The sequence below is a fragment of the Callospermophilus lateralis genome, chromosome 3 (genome assembly GCF_048772815.1).
Source record: "Callospermophilus lateralis isolate mCalLat2 chromosome 3, mCalLat2.hap1, whole genome shotgun sequence".
NCBI classification, from domain to species: domain Eukaryota; kingdom Metazoa; phylum Chordata; class Mammalia; order Rodentia; family Sciuridae; genus Callospermophilus; species Callospermophilus lateralis.
Window position 1 is genome coordinate 129,673,939 of NC_135307.1, and position 16,036 is coordinate 129,689,974.

Here is a 16,036-nt window from a genome sequence, read left to right on the forward strand (position 1 = left end):
CAAAGACATAGTGCTATTGTGCAGAGGATCTGGGTCAGTGACCCAGCTGGCTGACTCCCTTGCCCAGCTGTTGAACATTAGGGAGCTCATCATGGAACATTCATGTGCAGCACTGATGCTGACAAAGGGAATAAATGGTACAAGAAACATTGAGAGAAAAGGACAGGACACAGAATTGTATTTCAACTGTGTTTTAATATTTCCATCCACCCAAGATACATATATGCTATGGGGAAGGTGCCTGAAAAATTCACCAACGTTTTAACCATGGTAATTGCTGGATGATTGGAACACAAGAGAGTTTACTTTCTTCCATCTTTTATTCTTTTGTGGCTGGTTTTTCTTAAGTGAGGATGCATTACTTTGTAAACAAGAAGAAGCAAAAAAAAAAAAAAGAAAGAAAGAAAAAAGAAAAAGAAAACTTTAAAAAAAAAAGATTTGAATTATGAGCTTGGCTGGTGTTGGTTCTCTTCTAAATTCTCAAGTGCCCTCCCATGGGACTCACTTGGCTCTCTCAGCCTCCCAGAATGGGCGGGAGTTTGAGCAAGAAACCAGGCTTCAATCTACTACCACCTGCTTTAGCTGAGATCCTAGGAAAGGAGCTTCTTTGACAGCTCACCACTCAAGGAGGTGTGGGTGGCTCCAGTGCAGGAAACTATGGTGGCAGGGGGTGCCGTTTGAGGACTAGAAGGAGGAGCTGGGCTGGAAAGGGCAGGGAAGAGAGGACCACAGCAAGAAACAGGTTTTCTGAGCTAACTTCTTTAGCTGGAAAAAAAAAAATTGTAGCCTGTTGATATGTTTCAAAGTGCCTTCCTTGCATTCTCTTTCTTTGATAGTGAACCTCAAAGGAAGCCTAGCAACCTTGCAATTATCATTCCTATTTTACAGATGCAGAAATTGTGTGTGGTGGACTGAGTTTCCCCAGGAAGCTGATCCTGAGATAGAATTAAGCATGCAAGATATTTTTAGTAGGTTTTCCTGGGATTGAAACCTGTGGAAGGAAGGAGAGAAAGTGGGGTTGGGCAGAGGGAGAGAGGAGCTGAGATGGACCAACCCCTGGAGATCTGCAGCTAAAATGATGCATTAAGGTGGGCCTGTGTTGGCAGCAATGGCAGGACTATTCTCACCCATCTCCATCAGTCACTGGAACTAGGCCACCCCCTTGGCAAGGCAGCTCTCTGAAGCTGAGGCAGTTCCTGGAGGAACAGATGTTTGAAAGCCACCTGCCACCAGTCACTGCACAAGAGGGATACCGAGTCCTTTTTGATAGGTAATCTGAGCAGCACAACTTTGTATCCATCACCAGTTCAGAATTTCCTCAACCCAAAGGCATACAGCTCTTTGGGGACCAAACCAGAGGCTGCTGGGCTCTAGGTACAAAGTGGTCTTGGCTGAGCAGCTGACGACGTCTGGAGTCCCGTGTGCTGTCTGGAGAGGTCAGGGCAAGGCTGGAGTGTTTGCTGACTGCCAAAGCTCAGCTGTGGAGGTTCCCTGTGCTTCCCTTACAGGAGTCAAAAGGCTGGAGAGCAGCTGGCACGGGCGGCCTACCTTGGAGAAAGAGCGAGAGAAGAACTCAGCGCCCCCGCATCGCAGGGCTCAGAAGGTCATGGTCCGCTCCAGCAGTGACAGCAGCTACATGTCTGGGTCCCCAGGGGGCAGTCCCTGCAGTGGCAGTGCTGAGAAGCAGCCCTCTGACCGAGAAAGCTGCACCCACAGCCCCAGCCTGCCCCTGGGGAGGGAGTCAGGGGTGCTTCCAATGGCCTCATCCAGGCCACCCCAGGAGAGCCCGCCCCTCCCGGAGAGCTTGGATGGCCATCCACCTCTGAGACTGAAGAAATCCTTCGAGATCTTGGTGAGAAAACCTACGTCCTCCAAGCCCAAGCCTCCGCCCAGAAAGTACTTTAAAAGTGACAGTGAGCCTCAGCAGAGTCTGGAAGGGAAAGAGAGCTCCTTATGCCCTTCTGGGCACACCTTGCCCAGCTGCAGTCAGGTAAGAGGACATGGGGATGGACTGGATGTCCTCTGGTTGATGTCACACACAGGAATTCCTGAGTATCAGCAGAAGCAGCAGCCGTGGCACAGTACAGTTTCCTGCTCCAGCAGTGAAAGGCTGATGCTCAGGAGTCAAGTGAAGTCTCACTGTGCGAAGATAAGTTTGAAGTTTGGCAGACCCTCACTGGAAGCCCCAGTCCTGTGCACTGGCTCTTGGCTTCCCATCCACAACCCAGTGGAATTTGAGTTCCCTGTGTGTGGGTCGTTGGTTACACCCTTTGTGATGGACAAAAAGCAGATGTTCAGGAGGGCCACTCCCTGACGGGGGAGGCAGAGGTCACTGCACAGAAATTCTCAGGTGCTCTGCTTGCAAGGATCGTAGTTGCCTAAATAGCTAAAAGGGGACAAGAGTTAATTATCCTCTTTTTTTTTTTTTAAGTAAGTAGACAGATGTGATTATGAGAAATTGGCTTCTATTTCTTCCCCAGTTAGCTTAGACTTCCAAGGTGGAGATCCTTGGAGAAATCCCAACTTCTCTAAGCCTAGGTTTCCTTATCTGTCGCTTGAGATTGCATTTAGTGATTCCCTCAAAGAGCTACTGTTAGGATTCAATGTTACCAGTTAAGTGAAGTGTCTAGCACAGTCTCAGACACAGTGAGCTCCTTGCTGTGATCATTCCCCCATCATAGCCCTAGAGACCTTCTTCCTCATAGTCCCGCCACCCACCTCCTTAAAGGAAGACCAATGGACAGACAGGAAGCAGCTATATCAGGAATTATTTTTATGGGCAGGCAGTATGCTAAATATTTTCATGTATATTGTCTCAGCTCTTGCTTGTAACACCCTGAGGGTGAGGTCCCAATTATGTAAAGACAGAAATGAGAAACTTGCTCAAGTTCTTATTGCCAGTGGTCCCTGTTAACCACTGTGCCACAAGTCTTCTCCAGGTAGTTGCTCCTCTGGGCAGGTAGAAGGAAGCCTCAGAAGTTCCCTACAATGAGCTATAATGAAGGTTGATGAACTTCGGGGTATAAGAAATCCCAATTGGTGGTAGAGGTGGAGGCAGATGGTCTAGATGGAGAGAGTCAGTGGAGAAGGGTGGAATTAGGCTGGATTGCTAAAGAGGAAGTGCTCTTTTGCAGACAGCAGGAGGATGTGGCTAGCTACCAACACATGATGAAGTTGTCAGCGTGGATCTGACCTGCCACCTTCATTTTTTCAGCAAATAACTCATTTTCCTTTGGGCCTGAGGAGGACAGATTGGAAACAGGCTGGCTGAGAGGCCATGATTTTATCCTCTTCCTGGAATGAAGGAGGGTAGAGGCCTTGGTGATGCCCATGGGCCACCTTCTCAGGTGGGACCATACACAGGGCAGGGATTAGCCCCAAGTGAGATGACAGGAGGAGGAGGCAGGGTTTCTGGGCAAAGAGCTGACACAAGGAGCTTTCTCACAAGCAGGTTCCCTCATCTTTGGTACCTCGTCAGTACACCACACCTTCCTCAATCCTCTGTCAGCAGCACCGTCCCCGGCAGCACAGATACAATTCTGCAGCTGCTCTTCTCTGTCCCCACGTGTTTTCCCATCTGGCCTTCTCCTGTAATCTATTCCACCATGCACAATAAGCTTGTGCTGGGTATTGGGGTTAATAAAGAAAGGACTATAGCCCAACCAGATACAGGAAACAATCTACTTGACTTGGCTCCTCTTAAAAATTGTCGTGATGAATCCTGTTCACTCCTCATTGGATGTTATCCTCTGGCTCCAGTGTACAATATCTCTCCCTCCCTCCCTCCCTTCCCCTCCTCTCTACTTATTTTTCCATCCCTCTTTTCCTTACTCCCCTTTGTAGACTTTTTCTTCATAGCCCCAAGGCCCTTCTCGAGTACCTGTGGATGTCCTTCAAATCTTTCTTTTCTACTGTAACTCAAGGGGACTTAACTTCCACAACTAAAATGACCATCAGGATCTTTTCCTCAAAAAAACACCAATTCTTCTCTTTTTAGACAATCATCATAAACTATAATCTGTGTTAAAACAACAATTACTTTTTTTCTTAAATCCATCTCTATCTCTCTAGACCTTTTTCTCTTTTCCTTCTCCCTCCCTCATTCACCAAACACTGTACCAGAAAACTTTTGTCAGAAAAATATTTTATATAAAATTAAACTTATTTCAGAAACTAATTTGAAAAACCTCCCATGAAGAGAATGCAACATCAAACGAAACACATCTGTGTCTATTCCAAGATGTCAAGCTACTTTGATGAGCCAGGCAAGGTGATGCACGCCTGTAATCCCAGCCATTTGGGAGGCTGAGGTTGGTGATCACAAGTTGAAGGTCAGCCTCAACAACTCAGGCTCTAAGCAACTTAGTGAGACTTTGTCTTAAAATAAAAAATAAAAAAGGCTGGGGATGTGGCTCAGTGGTAAAGCACCCCTGGGTTCAATTCCCCAGTACCACAAATAAATAAATAAAGCTACTTTGATGACTGTACTTGCTAGAAACCATATCTGCCTATACAAGTGCCAACAATTCATGGATATGGAGAGATGTCACTTTACAGAACTTGGAATGGGGTGGAATAAAATATCCTGAGTAATAAAACTCTTAGAGACCTTCAGGTTAATATTTTAAGTGTTTAATGCCATGGCCAAGCCGTGCTTTTTCAGATGACTAGTTTAAGAAGCCCAACAATTCCTTTAGATTGGTTAATCACTTGGTATTTCCAAAATGCTCCCTTTAAGCTCAGTTTTACAGTAGGAACTTGCATTGATGCAATAACTTGTGAACACGTTTGTAACTTCTGTACAACTTTCCTTCCCCCAAAATGTTTCTTTTATATGTGGATACTACATCTCAGATGGGGGGCCACCTATGGTCCCAAAGGATGCATGAATTTGCTCCTGTGTCCTTCCTTCCTCTCTGTAGGGAGGCCTGGAGCTTTGTCAAATGGCCCACTGTTACATGACTCTGGAACCAGTACAATGCAGAGGTCACCACAATCCAATACAAGGAACATCATTCTGATGATGTCTGCCTTCTGATTCTTTTTTTTTTTTTTTCTGGCTTTAAGCAATTTAGTGAGACTTTGCCTTCCCTGGATTGGCCTTTTTCTACAGAACACTCTTATTTGGCTTCTCTGTAAAATTTTACTCTTTTTTCAAGGATGAGACAAAAAGCACCTCTCTGGCAAAGCCTCCTCCCCTGTACAAGAGAGCTGGTGACCCCTGCTTCCACAGCCATGTTCTGGACGCCAGGTTATTGGAAGTCAAGGGTTGTCTGGGGCCTCCAGGAAGTGCTGGTTTTGCCATGATGGCACCTTGGAAGAAAGAACTCTCTTTACAAGGCTGCTGATGAATTTTCCATTAAAGGCGTCTCAATATCCGCTCTCCTGTCCTAATCAAAGTGCGCCTTGCCTTCTCACAGCTGAAGGCTACAGTTTTGACACAGTCTCGCTTCCTGTTTACACCACAGGAAGTCAGAGAGCTGCTGCCACCACTGCCTCCACAGGAAGACACAGCGGGGCGAACCCAGGGTGCTGGTGCCTGCTGCTCAGGACCTGGAGTCAACCCTCCGACCACATCCTCCACAGAGGTTGAGCCAGGGAGGAGAAGAGCCAGCCCAGGTAAGCTTTCATGGAGATCTTCTAGAAGGTAGGGCCCCATAGAGAAAGGTCCAGTGATAAGGTAAGAGCCTGAGTTTAGTCTGAGGATCAGTGTTCTGCATTGATGTGTCTGGTGGCTCAGGCTGATGAGCCATCAGGAGTCTGGGGCTCTGGGACAGCAGAACAGTGAGTGCTGTCCAGGCTGGGAAATCTCTAGATTGTATCAGTGATGCTTTAGTGGTTGTGGTGGGAATACAGGCCAATCCAGGAAGGCAACAGGAGAATGGGGTCCTTGGGAAGCAGTCCAAAGGCACACTCACTCAACCATCATGGGAGCAGCTGCCTGTGGGATGCTAACATCTAGCGTACTGCATTCAGTCTTTCCAAATCTGAGAATGCAGTGTCACGGAAGCATAAGTATCATTTTGCTGGTGGTCACCACATCCATGAGGTAGATAGCAAGTTTGTGTCCCCCGTGGTACATTGAGCAGTACTAAGACATGACTTTAGTACTCAGTGACTTGCTAGAAAGAGCTTAGGATTTGGTGTTGGGAAATGCTGAATCATCCATCATTATCTGTGATTCTGGATAGCCTCGTTTGCCTTTGAGAGCCTCAATTGGCTCATTAACAAGGATTTGGAAGATCTCAGAGAACCCCAACACATGATTCAATTCAGCAAGCACACACTAAGTGCTGGATTCAAAGGCCCTGTACTTGGTGCTGGAGGAGAGATAGGGAAAAGGATGAGATAGGCCAGTTCCTGCCATAAGGAGCTGCCAGTTATGACAGAAAAATAAACATGTAGGCTATAAACCATATGCCTGGTTGAGAAAAACTGCAAAAAAAAAAAAAAGCAGATGACTGGCTCCTGGTGAGTTAAGGAATATTATGAATGGAAAGATCCAGCACATCTCAGACAGACAGGTGCTCAGCCCATGGAGGCTTCAACCTTCCACACTCCCTTCCCTTAGTCATCCCAATTGAGGAACACACCAGGGGACTGTTAGTCCTGCCCAGCTTGAAGAGGGCTTGCCTCTAGAAACTTTGACTGCCACATCTCAACACAAAGCCCCTAACTGCTGAACAATTTATAAATGCAGAAACAGAACAAGAGAGCTAGACTCACTTGCCCAAGTCCTGGGGTCATTCATTCCCACCCAGATTGTCCGAATTGAGCAGAGCTTCTCCTTGATATCATCAAAGTTCTGCCCTCTACATAGTTTATCGCTCTTGTGATCTGGCATTAAGACAAGGGATAGGGCAGGACCGTGTTTCTTAAGCTGGTTTGCATTCTGGCATCAAACATCTCCCTTGGAAGCACACAGCCAAAGCATCATGTGCTTAATCATAGAAATCTAGCATGTGTGGGAAACATGTCGACTTACTTCCTGCCATCAGAACTCAGGGGCCAACTTTCTCCTATCCCTGGGAAAGAGAATCAGGGGCAAAGTCTTCTGTGCCCATGTAGATGGGATGCCAGTGCCATGCTCACTGCCTCATAGATCAAAGGGCTGACCATGTCAGGGCATGCCCGAGGTCCCTGCTGGCACAGGGCAGGTGTTACTCTGAAATCCCCAGTCGGGTTTATTGCGTCCCCAACACCTAGGGTGCATCCCAGCTGTATTAACTCAGAACTTAGGGGTGGACCCTTAGATCTGGATGTGTAGCCAAGGTTGAGAATAAGTGTCACTGAGCTTTTGTCTACCTGGAACATTGTGATCAGCTCTTAAAGGTGTGTATTCATAATGGACGTAGGCAGTCCAAACCAAATATAGGGAGCCAATTTGGCCTAAAAATTCAAAAGGGAAGAAATTTAGTTTGGCCTTTACTTTAATGGGTTATCTGGGAAATGGGTTACTTTGGGCAGTGGAAAGGGCATGTGAGTGAGGAGACAGGAGGGGAGGGGTCTTGTCCTTGCTCTGCCACTGGATGGCCCCTTGCTCTTCTTGAATGCTGCAGTCCTCAAGTGCAAAATGCCATAGATTAGACCAGATATTTCTTGAGAACATCTTCAATGCTGGAACATTAGGATGCCAGGAAGTTAACTCCCCTTTCTGGTTCTCCTGTCCTGCACCTCAGTCAAGTGACAGCAACTGGAGCTGGCCCATCTCGGTGTCCACCACTTCCGCTCATCTTCTCCAGAGCTCTTTTGCTGCTCAGCTTTGAAACTAGAATTTAGGAAGAAAAGTCATAATAAGATTAATGCCCAGCTCTGGCTTTGTTTCTCCTCCCTAGTGACCCGAGCATCCCCAATTAAACACCCGCTGCTTAAGAGGCAGGCTCGGATGGACTATAGCTTTGATACCACAGCTGAAGACCCTTGGGTCAGAATTTCTGACTGCATCAAAAACTTATTTAGCCCCATTATGAATGAGAACCATGGCCACATACCACTGCAGCCCAGTGTCAGTCTGGGTGAAGAAGACGGGGCACAGGGACGCCCAGATGGGACCTCACCAAAGCTGGACACTGCCAATGGTGCTCACAAAGTTTACAAGTCAGCGGACAGCAGCACTGTGAAGAAAGGGCCCCCGGTGGCCCCTAAGCCAGCCTGGTTTCGTCAGAGTTTAAAAGGTCTGAGGAATCGTGCTCCTGACCCAAGAAGGCTGCCTGATCCGGCCTCATCCCTGCAGCCAACACCTGCTCCCAGGGAGCCCCTGGGGCCACACCCGAGGGCCACCTCCTCCTCCATTAAGCAGAGAATCAACTCCTTTGAAACCTTTGGCTCCTCTCAACTGCCTGACAGAGGAGCCCAGAGACTAAGCCTTCAGCCCTCCTCTGGGGAAGCCTCCAAACCTCCTGCAAAGCAAGAGGGAGGACGGTTTCCTGGCCTCTCTGGGCGAGGGGCTCCATTCTCTGTGGAGCACAGGTATCCAGAGCAGGAGCAGCTGCCCTCAGGTGTCCCTGCAGCCTCCAAGGTCAGTGATGCAGGTGTGTCGGAGTCTCCTCCCCCAGGGCAGCGGCCCCATCAGAAAACCTTCTCCCCTGACCCTGACCCGCTCTCGAGGCTGCTGTCCACACAAATTAAGGACTCGCAAGGCCCAGTCCTCAAGATGCCAAGCCAGCGGGCACGCAGCTTCCCCTTGACCAGGACCCAATCTTGTGAGACTAAGCCATTTGATGAAAGGACCAGTAAGCTCTACTCCATCAGCAGCCAGGTGTCCTCGGCTGTCATGAAGTCCTTGCTGTGCCTTCCATCTTCAGTCTCCTGTGGCCAGACCACCTGCGTTCCCAAGGAAGGGGCATCTCCAAAGTCATCGTCCAATGAAGATGCAGCTACAAATAGTTCCGAGCCAGCCTCCTCAGACCTGGGGTTTTCTCTCAAGTGAGTGTCTGCACCAGGGTTTTTCTCATTGTCCTCACCTTTCTTTCCTTTCTCGTTTTTTTCTTTTAAAGTTCTATTTACTACTTAGCTTTATTTTTATGGTACACAAAGATTGAACCCAGGGGTGCTGTCTCACTGAGCTCCATCCCTAGTCCTTTTATTTTTTTATTTTGATACAAGGTCTCAATCGTTGAGGCTGGTCTTGAACTTGCAGTCCTACTGCCTCAACCTCCTGAGTCGCTGGTATTACATGCAGGTGCTAGCCTCCTGGCCTATACCACTTTAAAAAATTTCTCAGATTTACTATCAGATGTACTAGTTTAAAATTGTTCCTCCTCTTCTGCTGCTGTTCCTCCTCTGCCTCTGCCTCTTCCTCCTCCTTCTTTGAAAATTTAAGTTGGTACATTATAATTAAATATAATAGTGGGATTCCTTGTTACATATTTGTACATGAATATAATCTAATTTAGCCTTTTTCATTCTCCAGTACCTCTTTGTGTGCATGTGCTCACATGTGCACATGTGCATGCCACACCTCTCCCTTCCATATTAAAGAGAAGGTTTCACAACACTTAGCCTCAGAAAGTGGAGCACAAGATTGGCCCCCTGGCAAATTACCCATGGAGATTTTGGAAGGCAGGTGCACATCTGAAAGTTCCCATTCTTAATTCAAAAGAAGCTACGAGATTATCCCTTGGGAGTTCCTGCTGCTCCCCCAAAGGAATTCGCTTGTACTCTACTCCTGGGCTCAGACCCTTGGACAGGAAGTTAGGACACCTGGGTTCTGGCCCCAGTTCAGGTACTGACTCCCTGACCATGAACAGGTTCCTTCACGCTTATCCTTAGTTTCCACTTCAGCTGAAATTGAGAGGCGAAGGAGAAGACCCGCTTCACAGAAATGTGAAGTGGGCAGAAGTATTTTGGGGGCTTCTTCAGAGCTGGAGCTTAGTCCTCCCTCTTTAATCAGTGCAGTTCTGCATTTGTTTGTGTTATTTATCGTTCTTATGCTGCATCAAATTTTAAAATGCCCCAAAGTGTTTAGCATCATGCCTGAAATAGAGTAATTATGCAACAAATATTAGCTCTTCATAATATTGCTATTCATGCACTGTGCTCTTTCTTCTTATGAAAGCCTTTCAGAGCTGAGAGAATATACAGAAGGTCTCACTGAGCCCAAGGAAGCCGATGACAGGGACCATTGTTCCTCTCAGTCTGGTCAGTCAGTCATCTCCCTGCTCAGTTCAGAAGAATTAAAAAAACTCATTGAGGAAGTGAGAGTTCTGGATGAAGCAACATTAAAGGTAGGTTTCTTTTGTAAGTATTTACAGTGGCAAGAGGTTATTGTGGGTTGTTTGGTTACCACAGTTTGGACAAAGGGGAAGCAGCTCATGAAGTTCCATGGGTCTTGAAGCTAGAGAAGTCAGCTTCTAGTTGCAAAAGTGCATAAAATACAAAGGGCAGTCCCACCTAGGGTGCTATTGGGAGGGTATTTGTATTCTAACCTGGCAAGAACCTATAGGGCATCCCGGGGGAGAGATTTGGGCTGGCACTGGAGCAGTGAGGGACACTATCCTTTCATCATGTCTGGTCTTGGAGATTCCAAACCAAAGGATCACAGAGCCAGCTGCAAGTCAGGGACTCTGATGGTGCTTGGAGCAAGTGAATTATTTGACATAAATTCACTCCCTAGCACAGGTTGCAAAACAGTGACTGCCGAGCTCTGGGACCTGAAGGTGTATTTTATTTCGTCTGTATGATGATTTTTTGTTATTGAATTCTAGATATTACAAAACCTAAATCAATATCTGGATTTCTAACTCTATTCTTTAAAGGGAATGATCTAGTAGCATTGGGTCTGTCTTCCTATGTAGTCGCCTACTCTTTAGAGCAGGAACTATATATTTGTTGGCTGTGGTTCCATCATTTCACATCTACCCATTTTGCTCATTTAAGTGACCTGCTGGCCTCTGTAGGAGCCAGAGCTTAAGACTGCAATTCTAGACCAGAATAGAGGTTGCTGGCTTTGGTCTATACAGGGAGGTTGTCCTGGCTCTGTGGGAGCCCATGTACAGGCTGGGAAATGCTGTGTGTGTACCTGCATTTGTGTATATGTCTGGTTATGCATGTATTCTAGAGAGAGAGGTCAGCTGGGCCCCCAGACTGCTGCTACTGACAGAGGAGAAGGGAGAAAGAGGGAGCAACCAACTTCTGCAAAACAGTTCTGAACCTTGAGCTTTCTGACCCAAAGTCCTTGTCCTATAAGGCATGGTAGAGCTTCATTATCTATCATGCTGGGATTTTAGCTAACTCCATAGTGGCTAGCCAGGCATGTATTAGTGCGGGTACAGGGGGTAAGGAAGAAAGGAAAATAATTGTGCTTGCTGCTTTACATACATCTTTTTTCTACTTCTAAACTTCCTCTGAAAGTACAGTCTTCTCTATAGATGATGAAACTGAAACTGAGGTTTGAGGAAGTGACAGAACTTGGAGCCTGGCCCAGCTGAGCTTGATGAAATAAATCAGTCTGATGTCAAAGCATTTATTGAATTGTTCATGCTGCTGCCCTGAGGCGTTTATGTGTTTTCATTTGCAGCAATTAGACAGCATCCACGTCACCATCTTACACAAGGAGGAAGGCGCTGGCCTTGGCTTCAGCTTGGCAGGAGGAGCAGATCTAGAAAACAAGGTGATTACGGTAAGTGGGCCAAAGATGGGGGCATTTCAGAGCCTGAGGAGGTCTCTGGGGGAGGGGCAAACTTGCCAGGTTGGGGCCCTGTGCTGGGGAACAGAGGAATGCATGACACCAGGTCACTGGGCAGGCAGTTAGACAGGATCTTAAAGGAGAGCCAACAGGACCCTCCTTTTCAAGAACCACAGATTACTTGTGTGGGACTTCATATTTAACCCTCATCCTAATCCTCACTTTAATAAAGAAGGTCTCTGGGTACCCAAAACAACTTCAATGTACTCAAATGAAACTGAATCACTTGTGGAGCTTCAAAAATGTGTGTGTGTATGTGTGTGTGTTTATGATTTTCACACCAGAACATCTGAATCAGAATTTTGCAGGATTGAAGCCCTATTGCCTACATTTTTTAAGGTTCCAGAGGACATTTTAAAAACTGAAACTACATTTTATTCAATGTCATGTCTCTTCCTTTGGAAATATAGTCCTAGTAATCACTAAGATTTAGATAAGAGTCGTTTTGTAATGCCAGATTCGGGGGACCCCAATAGACCTCCAGGAGTCGAATCTGATGCAATCACACAAGAGTCTTTATCGCAAGCTTGAGCCTGGACTCACAACTGTTTCCGATGCAGAGGTCCCGAGGAGTGAGCCCCGGCCCTTAGTTCACTGAGGATTTATAGGTTTTTTGGGAATACTCTATGCATCACAACATCACACAGCAAATCATTTCACACCGCAGGAAAGTCAAAACAACAACTCTTAACATTGATCAGCACATTCACTGGTGGGAACAAGTTGGGTAGGGGTGATTGGTCAGGGTAAGAGGGGGATTCATTTGAACTGATTGGTTTAATCCGCAAGGGGTGTACCGTGTTGAACTATATAGTTTCCTAACATGTTATCAGCCACCCAGATTACTGGGGGGTCATCTGGCATCCCAGGTATTCTCCCTGTCCCATGCTGATTGGTGGTTGGTAGGGGGTTGCTATGGGTCCTCACCTAGCCTAACTGAGTCAGGGACACCTGGCCCCTGCAGATCTCACCTGTTATTTGCAGACAAACAACTCAGCAGGGTGGATATGTACTTAAGAGTGCTCTGTGGTTTTTTCCAAGGACAAGGGTCACGTCCCCTTCCTTGGACAGGCTTTGAGGTAGAAGCTGCTGTTATTTATTTTTTCAAAAATGGAGTCACATCAGTTTCTCAGTTTATGAGCACAGGCGCCTTTTTAGAAGGCTGTACAGTCAGGATTGAAGACCTGGCCTGAGGTACAACACAGATCACCTCATTGGAAAGAACGTAAAAAGGCAGAGCCCTGTAAAAACAGTGGCTTTCCTGCTTTTGCCCGCTCAGAGGGTGAGACTGTTCACTTAGGCATCTGAGAAGCCAATCTGATGGTTAGTTGAGCACAACGGGCCCCAGCTGGAGGAAAGAACAGTTACTGTGCATGCATGTAAATGGCAGTACACATACCAGGACTTCAGATCCCGTGGTCCAGCCCCTGTTCACAGAGGAACTGCTAAAGCCTGGATGGTGCTGAGAGAGCAACACATCAGTGGACCCCATGATTCTGGCCTGGGCAATCTGATAAGCCCACTGCTCCAGACCAAGTGTACTTGACCCAGATGGTTTCTGATCCTCCTATTTTCATGAACCAGGCAATGACATAGCTGCTGTGTCTCTCTAAAGCTGAGCGCATATAGTTGTCATCCCACAGCTGTATTGTCTCAGGGTATGTGGATGGTGGTGGGCTCATTTGAATGTCTTTGCCCAGCTGCAATAAATCTTCCAGCCCATAGCACCAGCCACCTTTAAACACACCATATCCCCTTGCAATGGTGACGTGGTACATTACTATTTGTCACTTCAGTTGGTCCTGAGTGAGCAGTGACTTCCTTGATTTATTTATAAGTTCTTTACCACAAAAAAAGCACATAAAACTAAAAAGTACCTATTTCTGTTATTAAGCACTTGGCTGAACACTATAAACAGGTTCCTGATTCTGTAGTTAGTTCCCTTTCAATTTATAGAGAAGGCTCTCTTGTGTTTGAATAGAGCCTGCCTGTGGGAATAGCACTTTGGATCTTTTTCTCTGTCCTTGAGTAGCAATTTCTCTTCACTCCATTTGGCCAGCCACCCCTGAGCACTCAAATTCAGCACGCCGAGTGAGCATATGAGCAAAATTTCCTCTTTCTCCTTCCGTGTTTAACAGTTCTCTTCATTTATAGATTCGTAAAAAGAGAACCAAGTATGAGACCATGCATGACCAAGCACCATGCTCAGTGACCTCAGTGTGCTCACCACCTCAGTGACCTCTTGTCTAAATTAATCTTCCCACATCTTGGGTTGAATAGTTGTTTTATAGAGGAGGAACCTCACAGCAGAAGTTCTGCTTCATGCTGGGGGCTCACAGCCTAGGAATTCTGACATTATCTGACCATATAATAGAATTTTCTAACACCAAAACCACTTCAGAGACTAAAGTGCTTGTTCACATCATAAAAAGTAAAACAATCTGTAGCTCCTTTAAGTGAGTGCTCATCAATCCTCTTAATTATAATTTACATCATTAAAGAGAGCAAGGCAAAGACATTTTGTTTTAATCCTGCATATTTTTGCTAAAAGTGATCAAGAAGTGACTAATACTAGACTGCCTACGATGGTGTATATCAAATATATCCTGCAGAAGATGGGACCAGAGAGAGCATATCTCTATGGAGAAAGGGTTCTTTGTTGGAACACTTTGGGCAATCACCATATCATATTGCCTGTTCTTAGAGATCTATGCAAATTTGCATTGTAGTGTTTCTAATGCCTTTAGAGAAATAGACATTTTCAGAGGTTTTTTTTTTTTTTCTTAATTCAGTATTTCTCAAGTTTCTTTGATCTTAGAAACCCTTTCTTACTCATCACCTATTAACATGCCATAGAATCGGAATTCAAGGGAAGTAGTCTGGGAAATGCTGATCTAGGACAGGTAAGGCAGAAAATTTCCCCGGGAATATCCATGAAGATTGTAGTGATGTGGTCCAGGGCATGATTCTGAGAAGAATTCTGAAGGCTCACCTGGACATTATTGCTAGTGATCTCTACTATGGGTAGAGGACAAAGGGAAGCTAGCCGCTGTGCCAGTAGCTCTGATCTAGGACACAATTAGTCTTGATTTTCTTTGGCTTCAAAAATCCCTATAGAGTTGACTGCCTGACAAGTTCAGATCCTCTATCAATATGGATCTGACTTCCTGATTTCTTTTCATTTACTCAGGTTCACAGAGTGTTTCCAAACGGGTTGGCCTCCCAGGAAGGGACTATTCAGAAGGGCAATGAGGTTCTTTCCATCAATGGAAAGTCCCTTAAAGGGGCCACCCACAATGATGCTCTGGCCATCCTCCGCCAAGCTCGGGACCCAAGGCAAGCTGTGATTGTCACAAGGAGGTCAACTCTGGAGGCCACCCTGGATTTGAACTCCTCCACTGACTCTGCAGCCTCAGCTTCTGCAGCCAGTGACGTTTCTGTAGAATCCAGTAAGTTCTCCCCACTCGGTGGAAACTTTATGGACCATATTGTCTGTGGCCACTTGGAGCCAGTCTAGGTGGGGATGCTTAGCAATTTGTGGCCCCAACCACATGTGACCTGCGTAGTATCTTGTGGAGATGTGTGTCTTGTGTTCACGAGTGTGTGAACACAGCACCAGCCAGGTCATCCATGGCTTGGGAGTGGAGCAGCCTCTAACAAGTCCCTGCATCTTCCTCAGCAGCAGAGGCAACAGTCTGCACGGTGACACTGGAGAAGACCTCTGCAGGGTTGGGCTTCAGCCTGGAAGGAGGGAAGGGCTCCCTGCATGGAGACAAACCTCTTACCATCAACAGGATTTTCAAAGGTGGGCTTTTTGAATGCTCTCCAGTTTCATGGACACTTTTTTGGTGACATTGGTTTCCCATAACCCCATATCCTCTTGAGAGGCATGCAGGTCCATTTAGGGCTCAGTTCTGCTTTTCAACCTTTACCCCTTTGCTTAGATAGCCCCTTAACCCCTCTGTTTTACTGGGTCCTTGTTTTAGTCAACTTTCTCACAGCTGTGACTAAAAGATCAGACCAGAACAATTTTAGAGGAGGAAAAGTTTATTTGAGGGCTCACCATTTTAGATGTCTCAGTCTATAGACAGCTGACTCCATTCCTCAGGGCTCAAGGTGAGGCAGAACAACATGGCAGAAGAGTATGGTGGAAGGGAAGTGGCTCACATGATGATCAGGAAGCAGAGGGAGAAAGAGAAAGCTGAGGCTGCAGATACAAAATATATACCCCATAACCACACCATTAATAAACCACTTCCTCCAGCCACACCCCATCTGCCTCAAGTTGCCACTCAGTTAATCCCATCGTAGATTGATCACTGATTAGGTTAAGGTTATAACCCAATAACT

General features: G+C 46.4%; 1 protein-coding gene across 5 annotated transcripts in view; it reads left to right on the forward strand.

The window, feature by feature from the left end:
• The window catches only part of Il16 (interleukin 16), a 94,551-nt gene that overhangs the window by 75,720 nt on the left and 2,795 nt on the right, over positions 1–16,036 (forward strand). For 3 of the 5 annotated variants that reach the window (XM_076848752.2, XM_076848753.2, XM_076848750.2), the window contains exons 11-17: positions 1,509–1,990; positions 5,469–5,619; positions 7,836–8,925; positions 10,058–10,226; positions 11,519–11,620; positions 14,877–15,135; positions 15,369–15,491. In XM_076848752.2, coding sequence (XP_076704867.2) covers positions 1,509–1,990; positions 5,469–5,619; positions 7,836–8,925; positions 10,058–10,226; positions 11,519–11,620; positions 14,877–15,135; positions 15,369–15,491 — 2,376 coding nt within the window. Of the gene's footprint in view, positions 1–1,508; positions 1,991–5,468; positions 5,620–7,679; positions 8,926–10,057; positions 10,227–11,518; positions 11,621–14,876; positions 15,136–15,365; positions 15,492–16,036 lie in introns of those variants that run through there. The other 2 variants (XM_076848751.2, XM_076848754.2) reach the window with 2 other exon arrangements.